The sequence below is a fragment of the Molothrus ater genome, chromosome 5, assembly GCF_012460135.2.
Source record: "Molothrus ater isolate BHLD 08-10-18 breed brown headed cowbird chromosome 5, BPBGC_Mater_1.1, whole genome shotgun sequence".
Classification (NCBI taxonomy): domain Eukaryota; kingdom Metazoa; phylum Chordata; class Aves; order Passeriformes; family Icteridae; genus Molothrus; species Molothrus ater.
Genome location: NC_050482.2, coordinates 21,456,859 through 21,478,947, shown reverse-complemented (window position 1 = coordinate 21,478,947; position 22,089 = coordinate 21,456,859). Strand labels below are relative to the sequence as shown.

At 35.3% G+C, this 22,089-nt stretch overlaps 1 protein-coding gene across 6 annotated transcripts in view; it reads right to left on the bottom strand.

Annotated features, from left to right (window-relative positions):
- POT1 (protection of telomeres 1) overlaps nucleotides 1-22,089 on the bottom strand; it is a 62,115-nt gene that overhangs the window by 28,360 nt on the left and 11,666 nt on the right. For 5 of the 6 annotated variants that reach the window (XM_036401231.2, XM_036401235.2, XM_036401232.2 and 2 more), the window contains 4 exons: nucleotides 18,961-19,071; nucleotides 17,073-17,120; nucleotides 15,796-15,910; nucleotides 8,776-8,906 (listed from right to left, as the gene is read on the bottom strand). In XM_036401231.2, coding sequence (XP_036257124.1) covers nucleotides 8,776-8,906; nucleotides 15,796-15,910; nucleotides 17,073-17,120; nucleotides 18,961-19,071 — 405 coding nt within the window. Of the gene's footprint in view, nucleotides 1-8,775; nucleotides 8,907-9,656; nucleotides 11,368-15,795; nucleotides 15,911-17,072; nucleotides 17,121-18,960; nucleotides 19,072-22,089 lie in introns of those variants that run through there. The other variant, XM_054514927.1, reaches the window with a different exon arrangement.

Genomic DNA, 22,089 nt, shown 5'->3' with positions numbered 1-22,089 from the left:
TATTGCCCTGCTCATGCAGGTCTCCTGAATCCTGCTGATTTCGCTGTGTATCTGCTGCCATATGAAACACAGTACTTCAAGTCTGAAGCATTCCTTCAAGGGTCTACTCTATTCCTACTGCTCCCTGCAATTATAGATTTATCTGTATCAAAGCACTGCATGACTCATTATCCAGAAATCTGAAACAGTCTGTTTTGATTCATCCCTTTCTAATTAATGCAGGGTCACCAAGTAAGCGGTAACATGCATGAACATGGCATTTGTGAGACAGTTTAGTATGGGATTCCCAGTGCTCAATGTCCAAATGGTCGAAAATCCCACTGATCTGAAAGTGCAGAACATGCAATGTGTGTCAGAAGTTCTAAACAGCAAAACACTGCCAATGATTTAGGCCTGTATTTTATAAACGTGGTGAAATTTAAAAAGCAAACAAATCAGGCATTCATTGACCTTGGAAATTCATATGCAAACCAGTTCAATTTGGTGACAGGTACTCCTTTAATCCCTGCTACTCTGACATTATGCATAAATGCATTAAGGGTCATCTTTAAGATGAACCTTGATTTACTTAAGCATTCTTCAAACCTGACCAATGGAACACATCAATTCAGGATGAAGTTTTTTTTCAGTGAAACACTGAAAAGCTTCGATCTTTTAACCTCACATTTAAATACTGAAAATGCAAGAAAAGCCAAAGGACAAATAAGGAAAATACATGGTTTCATAACCAATTTCCCCCCATTATCTACAATCTGGAAAAACATGTTCCCCTGTAAGATTTACTTTAGTTCTTTAGTTGCTATCACTGGCATTATATTCCATAGCTTCTCTAAACAGGTAACATGCAGAGGGGATGAAAACTCTCATCACTTTTACCTATTCATCCTGTATCAAAATATACTTCAAGAGTATTTTTCATATCTTGTCTGACATGTCAAATGTTTCTTGAAGTGTTTTAATTTCTAATTTACCTATTCATTTATTTCATCATTAGTTCTTTAAAATCATCATAAAAATATCTTGATTTTTTTCTTAGTAAAAATTCTATCCTACTCCTTGCAAAGGCTCTAAGCCTTTCACAAAACCAGAAAGGAAGTACTTTCTCTCCCTGGGCTTCCACCATCAGTTATTCTCCTCTTTTCCCAAATCCTTTATGTCATGCTTTGAGCATTCAGGAGGCTGACATACTGTACTTCTGACATCTCCCAGTACCCTCATTTAGTGAATTTGAAATCAGCCTTAATGTTGGAAGAGGCAATTATAAAATAATAACTAAAAAAAAGAAATAAAATATGTAAGAAGGTAAATCTCAACTGTCATGAAGAGAAAATTACCAATGATCTTTAGCAAAACCAGATGTCCTCAGGCACAGACAGGTGGAGAAGCCACTGAGTCCCCTCAAATGTAAACAGAATTCAACAATATTATTCAGTGAACAACAGAAGAAACAGGAGAAGAAAATGTAGAGTGGGTTATAGAACAAAGTATTTCACAGCTGGAAAATTACGTGTGCTGGACCCACAAAGCAGATGATGGCCAACAGAAATTCTCTGGGCTTGTCCTTGGAAAAAAAAATCATTGCTAAAGTCATGAGGGATCACTGGAGTGTAAAATGAACAAAATCTATGGAAAAATGTTGTTTCATTATGGCACTCATGCAGATCTCAGATCAAGTTGGGCACTGATACTGTAAAAATGCTGTATTTTCCAAATTATTTTGAAATTGAATTAAATTTATAAAAGAGTCAATCTAAGACTTTTGCATATGACAATGATTTCCCCTTCAGGAGATTTTGTGTCATTTCTAGAGGATGTGGACCTGTTTTTAAAAAAATTGGTGGGGGAGGGTGAAGCAGGGGGTTAACAACGAAACAGGGCAGACTGCTATCTCTTTAAAAAGTCCCTGAGAATTTTAAATAATTTCAATAAATAATGGTTGCTAAATAAAAATATCCTCTGGGACAAAAAATGGAGCAGATAAAATGCATTTATCTTGTTCTAAGCAAGTAAATTCCAATACATATTGCAGGAGTCTTTAGCATGGTTTCTGTAAACTAAAGAACAATAGGTGAAATGTCACCTCAATAAACTACATGGACAATAAACTCTAGTGATTTCTATGGGGTACAACCCTATACTGAATATGGTTATTGAAAAGAAGCTAATCTTGAAATATTTATAAATAGATTTAGAGCAAAGTAAAATACATCTTTTTTTTTTTCTGAAGATGGTGTTATTCGTTTCACTAAATGGAAAAGTGTGATAGTAAGTAGTGTATAAAGCTGGAATAATAGCATCTCCATGGTAGCTTATCATCAAAACTGACTGTTAAATTATAGAAGCAAAGGATTATTATGAAACCACTGCAGGCACACATCATCTTAGAACATCAAAAAATGCCTAGGGAAACAACATATACCAAACTAATGTATGTTTTTATACTAAGAAGGAAGATCTCAAATTTTTATGATTGTCACTGATGATATTTGTGTGAAGGAAAGTATCCTGTCAGAAAAAAACCCACCAGAATGCATCTGGTATATTTCATTATATTTTGTAAATGTTTTCTTATCTTAAGTAAATAGTCTAAAGAAATTTGGATAACAGAGGATGCTGATTTTATTTTCTTATATTTTAATAATGTAATTCTGGTTTACTTGTACCGCCAGCTGTATGAGCAGAGAGATACTAATGAAACAGAGAAGTCATTTGAAGTATAAATTAAACCATTTTGAATATGTTCAAATATCACAGGAAGAAAGCTGAACTATACAAACTATGTGGAGGCAACTCCTAAAAGAAAACTAACAAAGATAGTCACGTGGAAGTAAAATGATTTTTTTTTTGAAGACATGATAAACACATTTAGATATTAGGACCGTAAGTGATAACTTATTCTCTAGCATTCCTGAATTGCTCCCTGCAAAGTAAGATTGTTTGATATTGGAATAGGATCCCAATATTACCGGGTGGAACGTGCCTGGGCTCTTCTGGCCCTTGCTGCTTGACCAGAGGCAGCAGCTGTGGTGTTTTCAGCTCAGAGACGCCCCAGGCAGGCTGTATGCTGCAGCTGGCACTTGGGACAAGTCCAGACAAGCAGGAACTCAGTTTTTACCTCTAGTGGAAAGGCTTTAGGTGAGGTGAAGAGGAAAAGGAGACAGATTCTGCTGGAGAGTTAATCCAGAGTTTTATTCCATGGTCACAGATCTCTGAATCTTGGTAACAGCTCCAACAGCACCAGACCGCATGGTCCCGTGTCTTTTTAAGCCCGGATAAAGGGGGAGGGGAAGGGGTAGGTGAGCCACCAACCAGGTGGGAGGGGGGCAGTCTCAGGGGACAATGACACCTGGACTGGCCAATGACCCCAGGGCTGAGAAGCATCTTTGGAACTTGACCAACCAGACGACGCCCTTGCTGCAATGTTAAGACTGACGGACAGCACTTAGCAAGGGGGCAAGGGGGAGGGGAGGGAGAGGTTGGCACACCTGGGAAACTGGGATAGGGATAAAATAAATAAATATAAAATAAATAAAATAAAACAGGATATTGCTCCACACTGCAACAGTTTGAAACATCTGTAGCAATAGAAACACAAATTAAAGAAGAAAATGAGCAATGTAATGTATTTTATTTACCAATTCAATTCACCTGAAGATATAAGTATTTTGTGGAAAAAATTGTATGCAAGAAGTTTATATACTTAAGTCAGTTGAAATAATTTCTGGTTTAGTAATTTAAAAAGCCAGCAGGCACTGTGATACTGCTTTAGAAATTCTAATAGAGTAAAAAATTACTATTTTGGAATATTTTCTACATATTAAAAACCTGATCCAGTAACTTGACCAAAAATACTGATAGGAAAATCATTTTTGCAAATTGCTAAGACTTGAAATTACAGAAACACTCTATCACTGCCTACAGTCATTATTTCCTGACATTATTTACTATAGGAAAAATACTTGTTTTTAATTTAAATTCCATTCAAAGTGTATTGTATGCCTTATAGAAATTTTGAAGGAGAACCACAAGCCATATTAATACTGACATTTCTAAAAAAAAAAAAGTTCTTTTTTTTCTGTATTAAAAAAATTCTCCTAACTGCTTACCATAAAAAAATTTAATTCCTTCCACTCTTCAGAAAAAGAATTTGAAAACTGGGTAGCAGTGCAAAAGACACACGCTCTTCAACATCTTTTTTAGTAGAAAGTCTCAAACCTAATTTTGGCCAAGTTTATATATTTGGACCACATTTTCTCAGAAGACACTAAGAGTCCAGGAGCTCTATTCTGTTGAAGTTTAATGTTCATGCAGCCTGCTATACATCCAAGCTCCAGACTTTCCCCCTCATCCTTATCAACCTGACAGCTATGGCTAGAGCTGCCCAGGAATAAGAAGTAAGCAGATATTTCTGCTGGTCTTTCTCCCAGTACCTTCCATATTGCATCAAGTAGAAAGAAGAAAGAAATCAACTTTCATTGGACAAACTGGATTAAACTAAAGGAGAGAGCATAAAGTGACAAGGAAACTGCTAGCTAAGTGCAAAAATAAGATTGCTCCTGGAAATAACAGCAGATTGTTTAAAGATCAAAGTAAGCAACACAGTGGAACAAATGCTATGTTAAATATTACTAGATTTAGGAGAGTGATGCACAAGAAGAGAGACAGAACAGAACTAGTAAGGATAACAAAAAAGGGAGTGTGATACTTCTATGCTATTATGAAGCCATGCTCCACATATTTGACATTCAGATTCCCTCTCCTCTGTGGACAAATACCTTAGAAATTCACTAGCAAAACCTACATCTTACACTTGTCAATCTACTGATCTATGAAAGGAACAACTGTCTATATTGTGGCTATGAAATCCTTTTGCTCAAAGAGACTATGTGTTTACACTGTAAATCTAAAGAGTTTGAATCAGATGAATATGCAATTAATAGCGTGCAAGGAATCTGATTTTCCGGGTGTTTTTCTCCATTTTTTTATTCTAGAGATCTAGGATGCTGCATTGGGCATGGTGGTATTTGGTCAAAGGTTAGATTTGATAACCTTGAAGGTAACTTCCAATCTTAATGATTCTTAATCTTAATGATTCTCTGATTCTGTGATCTAACCACAACACTAAAACAATAGGATTATAATCCATGGTTATCCCAAGGTTAGTAGATGACAGTTACTGATGTCTGTGCAAACTCAGTTCAGCTCATGATGCATTTATGTGATGATACCATGTTCAATAACCCCCAAGACCCTATTTTTCTAAAGAATATTTTCTGACATGGTGCATGACTTGAGAAGTGCAGTGGTGATGCAATAATACTGTCTAAGAAAGAGGGTGACAGCTTTAGAATTCCGACTTCATCTGTTACAGCAACTGGCTCCTATGTACAGAAGAAGATAAGGTTCATGACAGGAAGAGAAGAGAACAGCATCAGGATTACTATGAAAAAAAGCTAGAGAATTAAGGCTTTGCAATTGCTACAGAGTTTGCACCATGCCAGGGAAGCCATACAAGTGAAGTTTATAATCAGAGGTCACATGGATCACACAGCTCTCCAATGCTGTGCATTCAGGAAGAAGGGCCACCAGAACACAGCCTGGGCATCCTGACTGCATTAAACAATTAGAATACACTGAACAAGATGAACACCAAAGTAAGAATGTGCTTCACTTTTTCCAATCCTCAAACATTAAAATGGAAATCAAATACCAATTCTCTTCACTGGAAGTGAGGAAATAAGTTCTTGTTTGTGAATCACTCAGAGGTAATAAGGAATATTAGAGGAACGCTGACAAGGAAATTAACCATTCTATCACCATGGCAGGGTTTGAGGCATTTTAAGAAAGGCAGAATACCAGCCAAAACTCCTAAGTCAAGGGAGTATAAAATATTGCAGGCTTAGCCAGTACCAGCAGATTGCCCCTTCCCACTCTTTAACAGTGTACCATTAGGCATTAGTTCTAAGATACTAAGAGCATTCACAGTGAAAAATAAACAAGAAGGTCCAAGAAAAATCCACCCAAGAAAACTCTTTCTTTGCCATGAAGATAGTAGGAGAAGACTAGACAAATAGATCACAGGCCTGGCTTTTATACTGGGAGAGTGGGGGCTCACCTTCCACAATCTCTGCAGAGCACTGATTATGGCTGAAAGCCCAAGTACAGTACTGTAAATCACTAAATTCTGAAATTCATTAGAAATCATCATAGGATGACAAGCATAAAGATACACTTCAAGAAATATTAACAGAAATGTAATAAAACTAGATAATTTTCTAGTTCTATTACTAAGACACTTAAAATTATCCTTCTCTGAAACAAATACTAAGCAAATTAAATTACCCTCTATCCAAAGTAATTCCAAAAAAATCCTCTTCATTAAATTCTTATTAGCTCTGGCCATCAGATCTTGCCAACACCTCTGTTACTGGAGAAGGAGTTATCCATTAGAAGCCAAAAGTGTAAGTGGAAGCAGTGATTTTTAAAATGTGTTTGCTATTAATGTCAACTTCCTGGAAAGCATATCTGGGGCAGACAGAACATGAGGACACCACTGTAATGGCTGTGTATATCTATCTGTCCTCACTGGTAAGCACAGCTTTCACAGACTGTGGCCTCTGCTACCCTGGCTTGCTTTCCATTCAGCAAGCTAAGAAAAGGTGATTAAAGCCTGAAGACCAAAGCAGGAAAGAGTGAAGGAGAAACTGCAGAAATTGTAATTAGAAGTCATACCTACTATGCTGCTTGTGGCTGAAAGAGAAAGAGGTCCTTCCCAGTTCATTCCCAGAAGCTGGCACCAGGCTTTTGTGTCAGACTTCTCTACCTGCTCAGAGCAGATGTGAAAACTTCCAAAGTACCTGTTACTTAGTCTGGGGTAATCAGAACATTTCCATCCAGAAAAAGATATCTTAGTCACTCTAGATAATTTTCACTTAGAAAGTAATTAAACAAGCTGTCAGCTCATGCATCTGAAGAGACATAGATTGTGAGTAGCTGGAGGTCTGTTAGGACTGGAAACCACCTAGAACAGCCCAACTGTGATGGAAAAAAAGGGTGAGAAGCAAATTGATAGATCCTCTCTTTAAATACTGGAACATCATCTCAGAGAATGATAAAGTGTCAACTGACAAAGATTCTAGAATTCTAGATCTCCTCAAAAAAGTGATGTCAAATCAGAACAGTGAGGTCCCTTACCTGTGCTGTATCAGTAGGCTTCCTTAGTAAGTTTGTGATAATAATAAATAGAAGTTAGACAATACAATGTTTGTATAAAAGAGGGTGCATACATAAATTTCCTGACAGTGGTCTTGTTTATTTTCTTAATGTGTACTTAGAAATCCAATACTGACTTACCACAACCATACAACTTTTCACTTTTCAATGCTACTATTTTGACCAGTCCCTTTCTATTTCTTCACATTTATAAAACATGTACTCTGTTTTCAGAAGCAATAAACAAGTTATCTCCACTGAATTTCTGAAATGAATGTATCTGTACAACATTTACCCTGATGGATTCAGAGAAAATATTAAATTTAGCGTAAGACTTTCCCATCTGAAGTCAAATTAATGAACTTCCAAGACTGATAACACATCTCAAGTACTGATCAGCACACAAGCTTCAAAATGTAAGTACAATTTAATTCCACTCTTATTACATATATAGATGACCTCAGAGAAACCTGATACTAACCCAGAATAGGTTAGCTAATTTCTCTCTCAATTGTAAATACTTACAATATAAAGGAGTAACTTAAGACTGTTTCTGAATCTTAACAAGTTCTTTCTTAACAATCTCAGTAGTATGACACTCAAATACTGGATAAATCTTACCACTTTTTACATTTGTTGTCATGGGGTTTTCTTCTTTGTTCTCCTGCTACAGCATTTCAAAATGTACATACTTAGTACTACAGATATTTATCCCTTTTATCATCCTTTGGTACAATCCTAAATTTCCTACATTTCTTAAGTTTCCCAGGATACTCTCAAGAGTGTTCAGATATGCAAACTGGGAGGTTTTTCGTTGTTGTTTTATTCTTGGTGTTTTGGGGTTTTTTTTTTGTTTTTTACTGGCCTCTTTCATTACATTCAATTTCTGCTATAATTATTTTCCATAAAAAATAAATATGTATGGTTATGTTGCAAATTAATGGTAAAATCACATCTTTGGTCCTATTATGCACGTCTTTAACCACAGTCCAGCATTACAAGATTTCTATTCATTCCCTGTAGGGTGGTTCCCCTTCCCTATACAGTTGCAGCAGGCATAAGACAAACACCCAGCAGAAGCAGTATCAAAGCTACAAACAGTTTCCTGCATGCCCTTTGATACAGGTAAATAGGGAGTAATGCAGGATAACACTGGAGCAGCAGCAGGAGTGCACGGCACACTAACAAGCCCAGACAGATTCCCTCTACTGGAGTGATTCTCCGGCTGACCTTAACTGCTCCACAACAGAAGACCTAGAGAAACTCCTCAATCATATCAGTTTGAAGAGGAATAAATTGTGCTGATTTATGTCAGTTAAATTCTATCCATCTAGAAGTGCCACATGATTTTTTTGTCAAGTAGTTTAATAAATGTTGTTGTTGAAAAATGTAATAGTTTACTTTCAGTTTTGGTCCATACCATAACCATAGCTGTTTTAACAATCAGCTGCTTTATCCAATGTCTCCAAGAGTTAATTTCTGTACATACAGAACTAAATTATTTCTATGGTCCTCTCAGTGCAGAAAAGCAAGCACATAAACCCCCCACATCCTAGTACATACCTTTATTCTATGAAATCGAACAATATCTCCAACTTTGTAAATTTTTGGTAGAAAATCTAGGTTTCCACTAAAAAGACTGCACGTTAACTTCACATTTGATTGGTCCACAAGTGTTACAATTGAGCAATAATCTGTAAAATATAAAAGTGTCTGGATGAGTAACAGGCATTATAGAATTATTAATACACAGATACTAAATTTGGGAGGAACATCCCTATGGCAAATTTATTTTTTTGCTATGATCTGTGTAACTTTTTCTAATTTAATTTTTTTACAGTACCATAATAACTGAAGTGTGGCCCATCTTTTCAATAATTAGCCCAAATAACTGAAAATGAAATGTGTGATTAAGCACAGCTCTGTGTGCAAGAACACACAAACCTTTTTCTTCTGTCTGCAACAGGCATGCTATTCTTTCACGTTTCAATTACTTCTACAAAATGAGGCACATATCTACAATTTAATAAAATCATTTTCTAAGATTTATTTTGCACAGCTCTCTGAAAAGGTAATATGTTCTACAAGTTCTACAAGCAAATTAAAGCATAAATTACATATCCTTGATTTCAACAAAACATGCAAGATAGATATATATACCACAAGAACAGAGTCACACGGTGGTAGCCAGAAAGTGAAAATATGAAATATGCCATTTTGAAGTTAAACTTCATAGAATTTCACTTCTAATAATGAACTAAAAAGTAAAATCAAGACAAGATACAAAGATGACAATGCAGATCAGCTGAGAACATAGAATTTGTGGATGACATAAACAAAACCTGTACTTTCCAGTTCAGCTCACAGAACATGTGTGCTCTGATACCTTATAAACAGAGTAAAAACACATTTGCTCTTTCACAACATGGCAGCCGGTAACCTACCTGAGAAACCAAGTAGCAGCAGAAAGAAAGGCTACATCCTGGCCCTGATCTCCTGTACCTCCTACTGTCCCTCCAAGAGACACCTGTAACCATAGCCAGAGGAACAGAGACTAGAGAGGAGGAAGGAGGGGTACCTGGAGTGAAGCTGAACCTGGGAAAGGTGGAGGAACAGTGTTCTCCCTAACTGTTCAAGTATTTCTTTGTTTCTCAATATTAGATGTTTATGTTAACTGGCAATGAATTAAATTCCGCAAATCAAATCTATTTTGCCCTGACAGATACTTTCTCATCTCTTAAAAAGAGAAATCCAAACAGAAGAGAAAAAAAATCTAAATGATCAAAAACCCCAACTTCCTTTAGCTGTAATTCTATGAGACACCTGGTGATAATGACACTATACCAGTTTATACAGCTAGGAACTGAACAAATGTGTTGTAGGTCTAAAACAGTCAATGAAGTCCCCATCATGCACATTATGAAGATGCAGACACAGAAGTTCTTGCTAGACAGCTTTGAAAGAGAATGCTATCAGTCTAGTAAAATTGACAGATTTGCCTTATATAAAAAAGTTACATGAAGGCAGTCATAAAAAGATGACTGTTATATGTAAACTCTCTGAATAGATTCCCTAAACATGAGGGTAGGTATGTAAGACTGAATAAAATACAAGCTTCAAAAGAAATATTCTTCCATTTCTAGCACATATACCCTTAAATTTTGCTATCATTTAAACTTAAAAGTTTTAATTCCTTAATGATTTGAGTGAATGAAGGGTGAAAGAAATCCAATGAAGGCTTACCAAGAAATAAAATTTTTCCTACAGATACAAAAACCTTCTGTATTTCTATAAAACTAGTACTCTTCTTCCTTCCCAAGATTCAGAAGTTGCTGAGATGACTCTTTTCCACTCCCACCAAAGGCACAAGGTCCACATACAGTCAATTGTAACATTTTATGATAAGAATGTCAAGAATAAACTTCAGTCACTGGCTGACAAAACTGGAAGTATTTACTACTGTAATCCAAAGACTGATGTATTTCTTTGGGTACGATTTCTAGAGGTTAACTTAAAAGATCTGTTGCAAATATGAGCAAAATGAGCAATTAAGAAGAAAAGCCCATATGGTTCATAGATTTACAATCCTTTGGGGATGCAGAATAACATGCTACAGTGCACGGATAAAATCCAACATCACAATCAAGGGGAAATAGCAAAAACATTCCACATTAAAATTGTGGTTACTCTTTGATGCTGTGATTATGCAAACTAGTCAGCTTCATACATGTGCAGCTGCCTATTTAATGGTAGAACTTAAACACACTAGCTCAACTGTCTGTGTAATTAGCATAATCATATAAGACAGATAATCATCCTAGTCAAAGCAGTATAAAATAGTACACTTGCTTTACATAGCCAGGGAACACTTTCTACATAATAGAGGTTCAGTCTTCCATGAAGTCTTCTGTGACTTCAGTCTTCCATGCCTTACTATCACCTCAAAACATCCCTTCTACAAACCAAATTACAACAGAGGTCTCTTAGAACAAAGCATAAATACTCATTTTTTAAATGAAATCCTCATTCAGTGAAGTCCTTTCTGAAGGTTAAAAATAAAAAGCCACTTGTCTCTTCCAGCTGAAATGTGGAAATTGTTTCCTGTTTTCCACAGCAGCATTAGAGATCATTGAATGAATTCACTTTTCTGAAAAAACAGTGAGTCAAACTCTACACAGAATTGCTGAATTTATATTGTTTTGTTTAACTCTAGGACATTATGTAATGTCATTGTTCACACTTGTGATTTTTCTCAATATACTACCCAAAAAAAGCATAATTCCATCATTACTAAGCTAATAAATAAATAAATAAATAAATAAATAATGGAAGTTTACATATTGGAGTAAATTTTCCCTTACTAGAGAAATTAACTCGATTTAAAAAATCCACTGATTTTTTTTAAAAGAGAATTTTTACCACTGGTAGATTTTACTTGCAATAACCTGTCTTAAAAATATGACACAAAGGATGCACAGAGTTCAGCAAATTTATATGCTACAGAAGAGAGCTTTCTACTTTCATAATAGATTGTCTCAGTAAAAGCACTGAATTTCAGTAATTCATAGCGCTACACAGAACTTTAAACTGCACCTACCTTTTTTTTTTAATATATTTGATTATTAGGAAGAGGTATTCTCATTTAGGCTTAACATCATGTGAGGAACCACCTGTCAATGGACAGCTACCTATGCTGGTAACACCCCAGAATTGGTGTTACAAAAACAAGGAGACATAACTCATGTTTAATTTAAATTAAAGTACAGAGTGATGGTCTGCATACATTTTACACACTTTTTATACTCTTTCAGCTAAGTCCTTATTGCTCTTTAAAAATACAACTGCTATAACTTGTTAACAAGTTCTTTATTTTATTTCATAAAAAATTTGGTAATCAGTAGAAGGTTGCACTGTCTGCATGGAGAATGCTGACCGTCAAGCTATACAGGACCTTTAAATAGTTCTGAAATAGGAATCCCTTGCAGCTCTGTAAAAGTTACTGAAAATCTAAAGTTGCCTCCACTATGATAGTCTAGGTTCCTTCTTCAGGTTACAACTTTTCCTTCATAATGTCACAGCATTTCCACTCTTTTTACAGAAATCTCTGTTATGCTGGCTATTAGCATGAGCAGAAAGCCAGCATTTCTCCACAGTGTGTTCAGATAGATAAAAAAACCACAAAAACCCCACACTCCACAGCTTCATGTACAAACTCATTTTTCAGTCATCCTAAGAAAATCAAAATTGCTAAAAAAGCTTTCCAGATTAGTAGTTATTGATGTTGTAGGACCAACAAGTTGTTTAGTATTCACTGATTAAAAATTTATTGTAGTTCTAGTGAGGACTTCAGCAGTTCCTGACAAATATGCTTGTATAAATTGTTAAGGTGGAAAGCATCGATCTAATTACACATCCCCCTTTGGGCAATCACATATTTATTCTTCAATAACATTTAGTAGAAAACCCACTACCCTGAACCAATAACTTCTCCTTTCCAAGAGATAAAAAAGGTTTTGGGCAATGTTGTTAGCAGTCAGGGACTCTAATTAAAGACTGCCTTCTGTTTCTTTTATTTCAATGCACACAAAAAAGACAGATTATTGTAGCAAATTATTCTCTCTTCAAAACAAAATGAAACATTTAATACTGTTTTCAAGAATTACTGAGGCCATTCAATACACAAGTGTCTGCACTAACACCAAACAGCTGACCCAGCTAATTTACCATCTATATTTCAACAAGACAGGAAAAAATAACATACATGTGCACAGAACTCCTATGTGTGTATATATACATACATAAAAACATATGCTGCAGAAGCCCAAAACAAAATCTCTGAAGAATCAAACTGTTTTACTAGAGCTTGTTATTTCTAAAATAATAGTGATACACTTTAGAGATACAATTTGGCAACTACCAGAAGCATCTGGCTAAACAGATGTTTCAATGCCAGCATCATGTAATCTCTAGATCAAAGTAACTGTAGATTTCTATTAACTATTTATTATTATTATTATTATTATTATTACTAATTCCTTTAGATATGTTTTTATCGTTTACTTATCTTCTATATTTTAAGATAAGAAAGAGTGATTATTTTAAAAAGAAATGCATATAAATCACTGTGAACAGAAAGGAAAACATTATTCTAATCTCTAGGGATCCAGAAATTAAATTGCTGTCTTTACCTCTGCAACAGTTTTTATTCTCTTCTGCAAAACTTATATAAATCCTTAACGTTTTGATTCAGAAAAGAATCCAAAAATGGTCTGAATAGGTTTGAACAATACTTTGAAGGAAAAACTACTGCAGATATCACTGAGTCTGCTGCCTCACAAAAGGATGCCACAACATTCTGTGATGGGCTTGCTTTGCACTGTAAAGTTGGTTTGCTATTACTTGCTAAAATTGACTATTGCAATTCAAGTTGACCAAATGGTATCATTGAAATTAGAGCTCATTTTTCAGCTACATAATTTAAACAAACTCTGGGCTGTTTGATGAACTTGGCTCAAGATCAAATAAAACTTGAGAACAAAAATAAAACTCTGGGCTTCAAAAATTCTTTAAGAATCTGATTTGATTCTTCATCTGCATTTTAGGCATGTAGAACTGTTGACCTGGAAGTGGTCAAGCTTTTTAGAAGTGTCCTTTCCAAAGTTGCTATCCTTTATTAATTTTGATTCTAAGAAATATTTTGTAAAAATTAAATAGTTACAATCTAAATGAATGTCTAGGTTGGGTAAAATGAGATTTTAACTGAACATGTGACATAAAAATACACTGCATGTATCTATGAAAAAATGCTAGATGGAGGTTTCCCCAGAAAAACAGAACATTAATTCTATGACATTGTTAACCAGCAGCAAGGATTACTCTTCATTCTCCCCTGCTTTATGAAAATACTGACCAGTATCTACATGAAAAAAGAAGGGCTGGGGAAGCAGTAGGTGTCACGTTGTAATGTCCTAAAACTTTCATGGTCAAGCACATAATCTCTGTAATTGGGCACTACAAAGACAGAGGCTCTTTTTTCCTTCTATTTACTTACATTTTCTTTTAAATATCAAGGTTAAGTACTTGAGATATCCTTAAGACTAAGGGAGGGAGAGAAGAGAATATAATCTTTGTTAAAAATTTAAAATATCCTAAACTATTGGGGAAGGAAAGTTAGAATATAGTTCTGAACACTTCCAGCAGATCTTCTATCAGACAAAATCCCATCTGTCTCTTGTATGAGGCAAGACCCAAAGCACTTTCTTGGGCAGTTTTCAGAACTCATGAAGTTCTCATATACTGAGGTGTCAAAATATATGCCCCAAGCAAAAGCATGCTTAGCTAAAACAACTTTCTCTGTAAGAAATGATTTATGAACATACTGAAAACTCATTTAATTCGTCAGTGTTTTAACACTCACCTAATGCAATAATGGCAATGAAAATGATGAACTTTTAATTATAGATTATGTAAACCAACAAGACTAAATTAGGTACCAGTCCAGTGGTACCCACCTTCAGTGGGAACACAGTACAAAACCTCAGACTTAAGCCTTAATATGTGTAAGAAGGAGCAGCATCATTTACCTCAGGGCATATCTATACAGTGAATAAAGATCCTAAAGAATCTACATGTGGATAAAGTACAGTGGCCATGCTTCCAGGGGGCATCAGCTTGAAGCTACATGACTCTTATTATTACAGTGTCAGATAGAGAATGTATTTGTGCAGGACTGGCTCAGATCTAAAGCAACTGCAGAATTTTCTGACAAAAATGAGCCACTTCATGCCCTGACAATGCAGAACAATCATCGACCATTTTGTACCCTCCCAAGCAAACATCACTCTGGATTGTGCAAAAAACCAAAGACCAACACTAAAATATTGGACTGATTAGTGAGCATTTTTACTCAAAACCCCAAACTAATTAGAACTGTATTAGAGATTTTCATTATAAAGTAGCACGCGAATTTACAACTATCGTCATAAATAAGAAATATCAGATTGTGTTCCTGTTCTCCAGTGATACTGTTGGGTTATTTTAATAATGTCAACTGAAAATAGGGAAGACATATCAGGAAGTTATTTATGACATTTTGGAAAGGACTAGTTGCTAAACAAATAATCATTTTCCCTATTAAATTTCAACTACAGAAATTGAAGTGATTAACTTGACAAATAACTCAGCTGAAAAAAAAATCTCTCGCAGACAGATTCAGAGACATGCTACTTTGAAAGTCAGGGCATTTAACTTCACATTTTTACATATCTGGAAAGAATGGCTGCCCTAATGATTTTCAGCAATCAGTGCTTGTCTAATTAAGATGTTCCAAGTCCTCAATTCCCTGAAGTCTTGTTAAAGGAGCTGGACAAATTATAAATCTCTTTCTTCATTTGCTATCTCCACCAGTCTGCCTAAACTGGCTGATATCTCTTATCTATTTGTTTTCTTGTTTCCTTGGTATTAGCTGGGCAAAGCTATGGTCAAAGGATCATGTGAATTTGCTGTTCTGGTTGATTTTGATGAAACATAGTAAGAACAGTTCTGGCTGGAGGACATTTCAAATCTCTTGAATATAGTACATACCAGTTCCTTTGCTAATATATGGAGGCTTGAAGAATTTCACAACGCCATACAAGTTCACTACAGTTCCATCTTTAAGATGATTCAGGGGAGTATACACATATTTTGGAGCAACAGACTGAAAAGGCATGATCCAATAAAGGAACAGAAGAAAAAATTATTCAAACATTCACACAGAATTTTGTCTCGTAACATCATTAATCCTCAGACATATTTATTTAATCTTAAAAGAAGAAATAAAGATTATCTATTTTTTTTTGTATCTTATTCACTTGAGACTAAGAAAGGACTTTTAATTTCTTTCTGTGATTGCACCTTTCTTACAATAAGCCAACCAGTTAACTGAAGTAAGTTTCAACACATGAACCAGGTGAGTAAAAGTCATTACAATAAAGAACAATGAAAGACAATTTTTTACTGCTTCATTTATACATGTCCATCCAGACGACTTTTTAAAGCACATATATAAATAGCTTTGTATTTCTGCTTGGCAGTGTCACTGCACAGAATCCTTGTCTTGGGCTGGTGGTGGGGGGGGTTACCTCTCACAGCCACTGCGCACATCTCCTGATTAAAATTCCACAGCTGCTGGAGGATTAAAGAAATTAAGGGCTAATTTCTACAGTATAAGGACTATTCTCCTCTCATCTTAAGGTTGCTGATTAGACTCTTTTAAAGAATAAGAGTTCTCTCAAACTGATTGAAAACTTAGGTTTTCAAGTACTATACTGAAAAAATGAAACAGTAAATAAAAATTGAAAACAAACTCTATCACCATTGGTACTGAATCTTTAACATCATGATAAAGAATACCAAAATTTCATAAACCAGTTCCTCTGCTTTTAAACCACTATTTCTTGTAGAATTTTAAGTCAGACACATAAGGGCTTGTTCCAAACAGAAATCAAAACAAATGTTAAAGCCAGTATTGGAAGTCTGATTTTAAATCAAAGGAAGTTTCATATTTCATTATTTCTTTTTACAACACAAGCATACAATCTTGTTTAGACCAATAGTTACCTTTCTAATTCAAATTTCCTAAACCAACATGAAATCCATTTGGAGATCGAGATGGGAACTGTACTCCAAGTTTAGAAAATGTACTACTTCTTTCATATTTTATTTTGTGTTCCAGGTATATTATTTGCAAAAGTAAAAGCTAAATGACGGCTGGGATAAGCATATGGAAATAAATTAAACCGGAACAAAAATGAATTCCACACCTTATTAACATGCAGTTAATCTCATGTGATTTAAAAATATCCCAAATACAAACTCACCACAGATGCAGTTTCTGAAGCAGCAGTTGTTCCTGGTTTAGTGTAAATCTGTGGAGAAAAAATAACAAACTTTCTGATTAAAAATTGAAGGTACTGGAAATATAACAACATTTGATAACTTTAAAGCAAATACAACACCATATAGAAATACAAACCAGCCCTACAGACATTTTTGCTGTACCTGAACAATATCTGAAGCTAGTAAAATTTTAGCTACAGAAGAAAAGAAAGCAGTGTTTAGTGCACTCACACTCATACAAAAGGTATGTATTTATACCATGTATTCATTCATTCAAAAAAACACACACATTTGCTAAAGTCACCCATTTGAACACGTTAGGTCACATTATCAGAGTAGCATTTGAAAGCTGGAGGCCACAAATTTAGAACTACAGTTGCTTAACATAGACCTTAAATGGGTTTAAGGTTTTGTACATAAAGATGTATATACATGTCAATGCTTAGAGCAGATCTATTCTCAGTGACTTGTTATGTTCCTTTGGGGGAAAAAGCTCACCAGAATGGGATAAGCTTTATTTAAAGATAGTTCCTAAGCTTTTTGAGCCTTATTTATAAGCCAGACTTACCTTCAATGTGAAGTCTTTTAAAGAACTAATCATGGAGATTTGATGAAAAGCCAACACTCTCCACTCTCTGTGAGGAACACAGGGCTCAGCCATCACCCCAATGCCACAGCCCAGCCTGGCTGCTGGACACAGAGCCCCCCTGTCACAGTTGTACCCTGCCTCAGCACTGCCCACTCCTGCAGGGATCTGTTTTTGCTCTCCACCTCAGCTGCACTCCTGAAGCTGATTTCACTTTGAAACAGCTGAGTAAAAAGTTATGACTGGGGAAGTGAAGCCCACAACAAAGTCTGCTCATTTGTATTAATGTTAAGCATCCAGTATGTGTGTCACCAAACAAAGTGCCACAAGCTCCATTCTGTGGTCAGTGATGAGATAAACACTTCAGCACAACCCAGGCATTCAGGGAGCTGCACAGTGTCTTTGGGATTAGACTGTATGTCATGAGGTCTTGCCAATACTCAGTTGAAGGCCTGGAGTAGTTTCTAAAATATAGACACTTTTAGTCTACAAACACCTATTCAGACTGAGTTTTGCTATCCATGATCTTCAATGAAAAATATTCTTTCTACCTATATATCATCATCAACAGAAAATGAATGCCATGAAACAGTCTGCACTATCATTTTAAATAATCTTGTTTCTCACTGAGCTGTGTGGCAAGTTTTAGTTACCTATAGAGGTCAATACCAGAACAAAAGTGCTTTTCTGAAATTAAAAAAAAAGTTTTTATTTTCTTAAATTTAGGATTTAATTAGACAATACTGTTCAGATAAAACTAAACAGAACTGATGTGAGAATAGTACAAAAGAACAAATCTTTTATTCAGGACAAAAAGGTACAATTCTCTGTATAAAATTTAGATTATAGCAATCCATGTATTTGAAAGGCAACAACTAATGATTTGAGTTAAAACAGTACAATCTCATAGACCAGAGAAAACTAAACATTTTAGACCAGAGATCACTCTTGCACCCTCTACCTTGTCTGCATTATTGAAATGTGTTATCACAACAGTACTTTAAACAGCTCTGGGAATCTATATAAAGTCAACCATAGTCAAATTCTTGCACTCAACAAGTAGAACTTTACCTGAAAAATAATTTGGTTAGGGCTAATATAAAATTACATGTGCACACACACACAGGAAACATGTCCTGTTTCCTGATGAACATGGTAAATAATCTATACCATTTAAGTTTCACATAGATTTTATTGGGTTTTTTTCCTATTATAAAGCAAAATAAATGCATCTTGGAAATTAAAAAAAAAAAAAGAAAAAAAAAAGTTGGGCAACCACATACATAAATGGTTGATCCAGCTTCTTCAGACACTTCCAGGTGACAATCATGTCTAGCATCCTCTCTCTCTGTAGGCAATTTTATCACCTTGAATCCTGCAGCTATGAAGGTTTCCTATGGGGACAGAGCAATAACAGAAAGTTATAGAGATTCTAACACATGCTCTATTTTAAGACTATATCGTGAAATTTCACCCTAAAGTCTCAAGACACTGAAGAAACAAAAATCCTGAACAAATTTTAAAATCTGTCTTGAGTTTCCCAATTTAGTTCTTCTCCCCATGGAATTTATATTTACAACAAATGTCAGAAAGTTTTTCTTTTTAATTCTGCTGAAATTTTCACACTCGTGATGCTACTGTAAAGGAGTGCTATTTTTGAAAAAGCCTAGGGAGGAAGATTCACACTGAATAAAGCAAAAGAATCATTACTCTTTGAATACAATGAAGGCTGACTGCTTTCTGTTTAGTTTAACTAAAGTAAAAAGAAATCACACGTCAGACCAGCAGCGATAAACCATTTTTTCTTAGAGCTTCCTTCCCATTGAATTACAAATGTACTTTTAAGAAACTCTCCTATAAACTCTGTTTTGGCTGGACCAACAGTGTCCTTAAGGGTTAAATAGGTAGGTCAATCAACAGGTAAGCTTCTGGTAGCAAAAGAGACCTTAAAACATCTCTGGCATCACTCCTGAGATTCTGGCACAGAAAGAAATTATAACTCTATTTTCACTTTGGTACAAAGTTCCTCAGACATCACAAAATGAAGAAGAAAAAGCGGATTTAAAGGGTACATGATTCAAGTCCCAGCAGCAGCTCATGTTTTTAGCAGCAACCTCACCAAATCAAAAAGAAAAACAAAAAGGAAAAAGCAAAAAGGAGGAGAAGATAGAGAATACATTAAATATCTTTAGGTAATCAGAAGTGATTAAAAAAGCTATCTGATACAATGTAAAGCTCCTTTATAGTCAGCTTCCTTGCTATCAGAACTGCTTAGCAGGGCTGTGCCAGTGTGCTCCATTCCAATAAACATGTTAGACTTGGAACTCTATTTCTATTCAAGCTTCTACCAAAAGCACTTCCATAAACTTTTACTGAATAACTTTTCTTCATGTATTTATTTGATTACAACAAATAAAAGAGTTTTCTGATTGAAGCTGACAGTTTTAGCAAATATTGCACTATGACAGCGCTTTTTTTGCTATTTCAGCAATCTGACAATGCTACGCTAAATGATTTAAGATCCAAAACCTTAATGTTTTGTGCAAGAAAAAGAAAGGCATCTAGATTAAGTGACAGTGATATATGTAGTTATTAAAACATTGGGGAAAAAATTTCTGCAGAAAACATAAATTTAATCAGACAGCTTAATTCACAATGAAACTACTTAGGACACGGTGATTTTCAGGTAGTGTCACAATGTACACTTGGACTAAAAAGTAATATATAAACCTAGAAGTAAGCCATACTCAAAGCTAAATTAAAACATGTCAAAACAATTAGAACACTCAGTATTCTCTGCACTTCTAACACGCTGTCCTACTAACATACATGAAAGCTGTTTCATTCTTTCCAGATACAGAAACACACAAATATAAGCTTCAGCAAACTCCATTACTTTTGCCAAAATCAGGTGTTACTATGTGTCTTTCCTTTCACTGTTAGGTGATGCTACTCAGAATGTTCCTTCAACAGTAAAATCACCCTTTATCTAAAAAGCTATGTCTTATACATTATTTCCAATTCAGCATTTTATTAGAATATAGAGTGCACAAGATTCTGAGATATGGCTGTTGGGACAAGACTGGAGATCTGTACGGTAACGTCTCTTGTCTTCCTTCCTCTTGCTGTGTCAGAATGAACTTCAGAATTACAGAGACTCAGCCTTTTAACAAGCTGATGTGGAAGAATGGCCACATGACAAGGGCCACGTTCTGGACCAAGAATCGGGAGGATGCAGCTAATCTGGGTCCCTGCACCTGCAAACACTGTGTCCTTGAGCATGGCTGTGGTACAATAACAAGTAGTGAGAGAGACATGAGAAAAGAAAGATGTAACCCCTAAGGTATGAGGAAGAGCTGAAATTGTAGTATAGCCAATAGATTGCTTAGCTTGCAGAATATGTATGAGCTTATTACTTGTTGTGCATAAAAGTCTGCTGCTCTCTTCAATAAATGAAGCTTGCTAAACACTCATATTGAGCGTCCAAGTTTCCCTCACCGCGACAAGCTGATAAGTAAAATTTTCTGGAGTAGTATTAGGTCATTAGTGATTACTCTCACGTAATATATATGCCATACGTAGCACCACATTAAACAAAAAACAAAAACAAACCTCCTCTCAAAGTGCAATTTTCATGAGAAAAGACAGCACTAACCTCAAAATCTAGTTCTACAAGCAGAAAGAACAGATATATTCTCAGATTTTTTACAAGTTCACAGTCAACTTTGACAGGTTGTGACTTGCAGTTTCTAAACACGCAAAAAAATTTTACTAATATTTGTTTGCTGCTTTGAAATTTAATGTTATATTAGTTTTCAAAGTAGATTAGTTTCCATCTAATCTTTAGCTAAAAAGATCTTGTAATTGCCTTGGGAATCAAAGCTATTTACTTAAATTGGTGGATTTTGATGTCAACGGAAGTATATTGCAAAAATAAATTATGAGATTCAAACAACATTTTTAAAAGGCAAAAAGAAATTCCATTTCCCTCATTCAGAAAGTGTGAAATACAGGAAATACAATATTTTTCCTGATGGTTATTCTGTTACAGATCAAGAAGACTCTCAGGAAACAACATGGTCACTTACATTTTTTAGAAATTGCCAGCTCGTCCCCCTGGCTACTTTAGCTAAAGTTCTTACAGTATTGAACTTTAGGAAGATATGGTATGGATCTTAAAAAATACTAAAATCTGAAATGGTATGCAGCAAATAAACACTACCTTCTGGATCTTACTGAAGCAATTCTTTAATGGCTAAAAAATGGAGCATTTTTCCAAACTCTGCTAGCTTCAGAAATCACCATCTCCTTATATTCATATTCTTCCAAAATTAAAATCTCATTTGAGACATGAGGGAAGCACCATGATGGTTCAGTTCACTGGGGAAGAACAAACTGAAGTTCTAGCACAC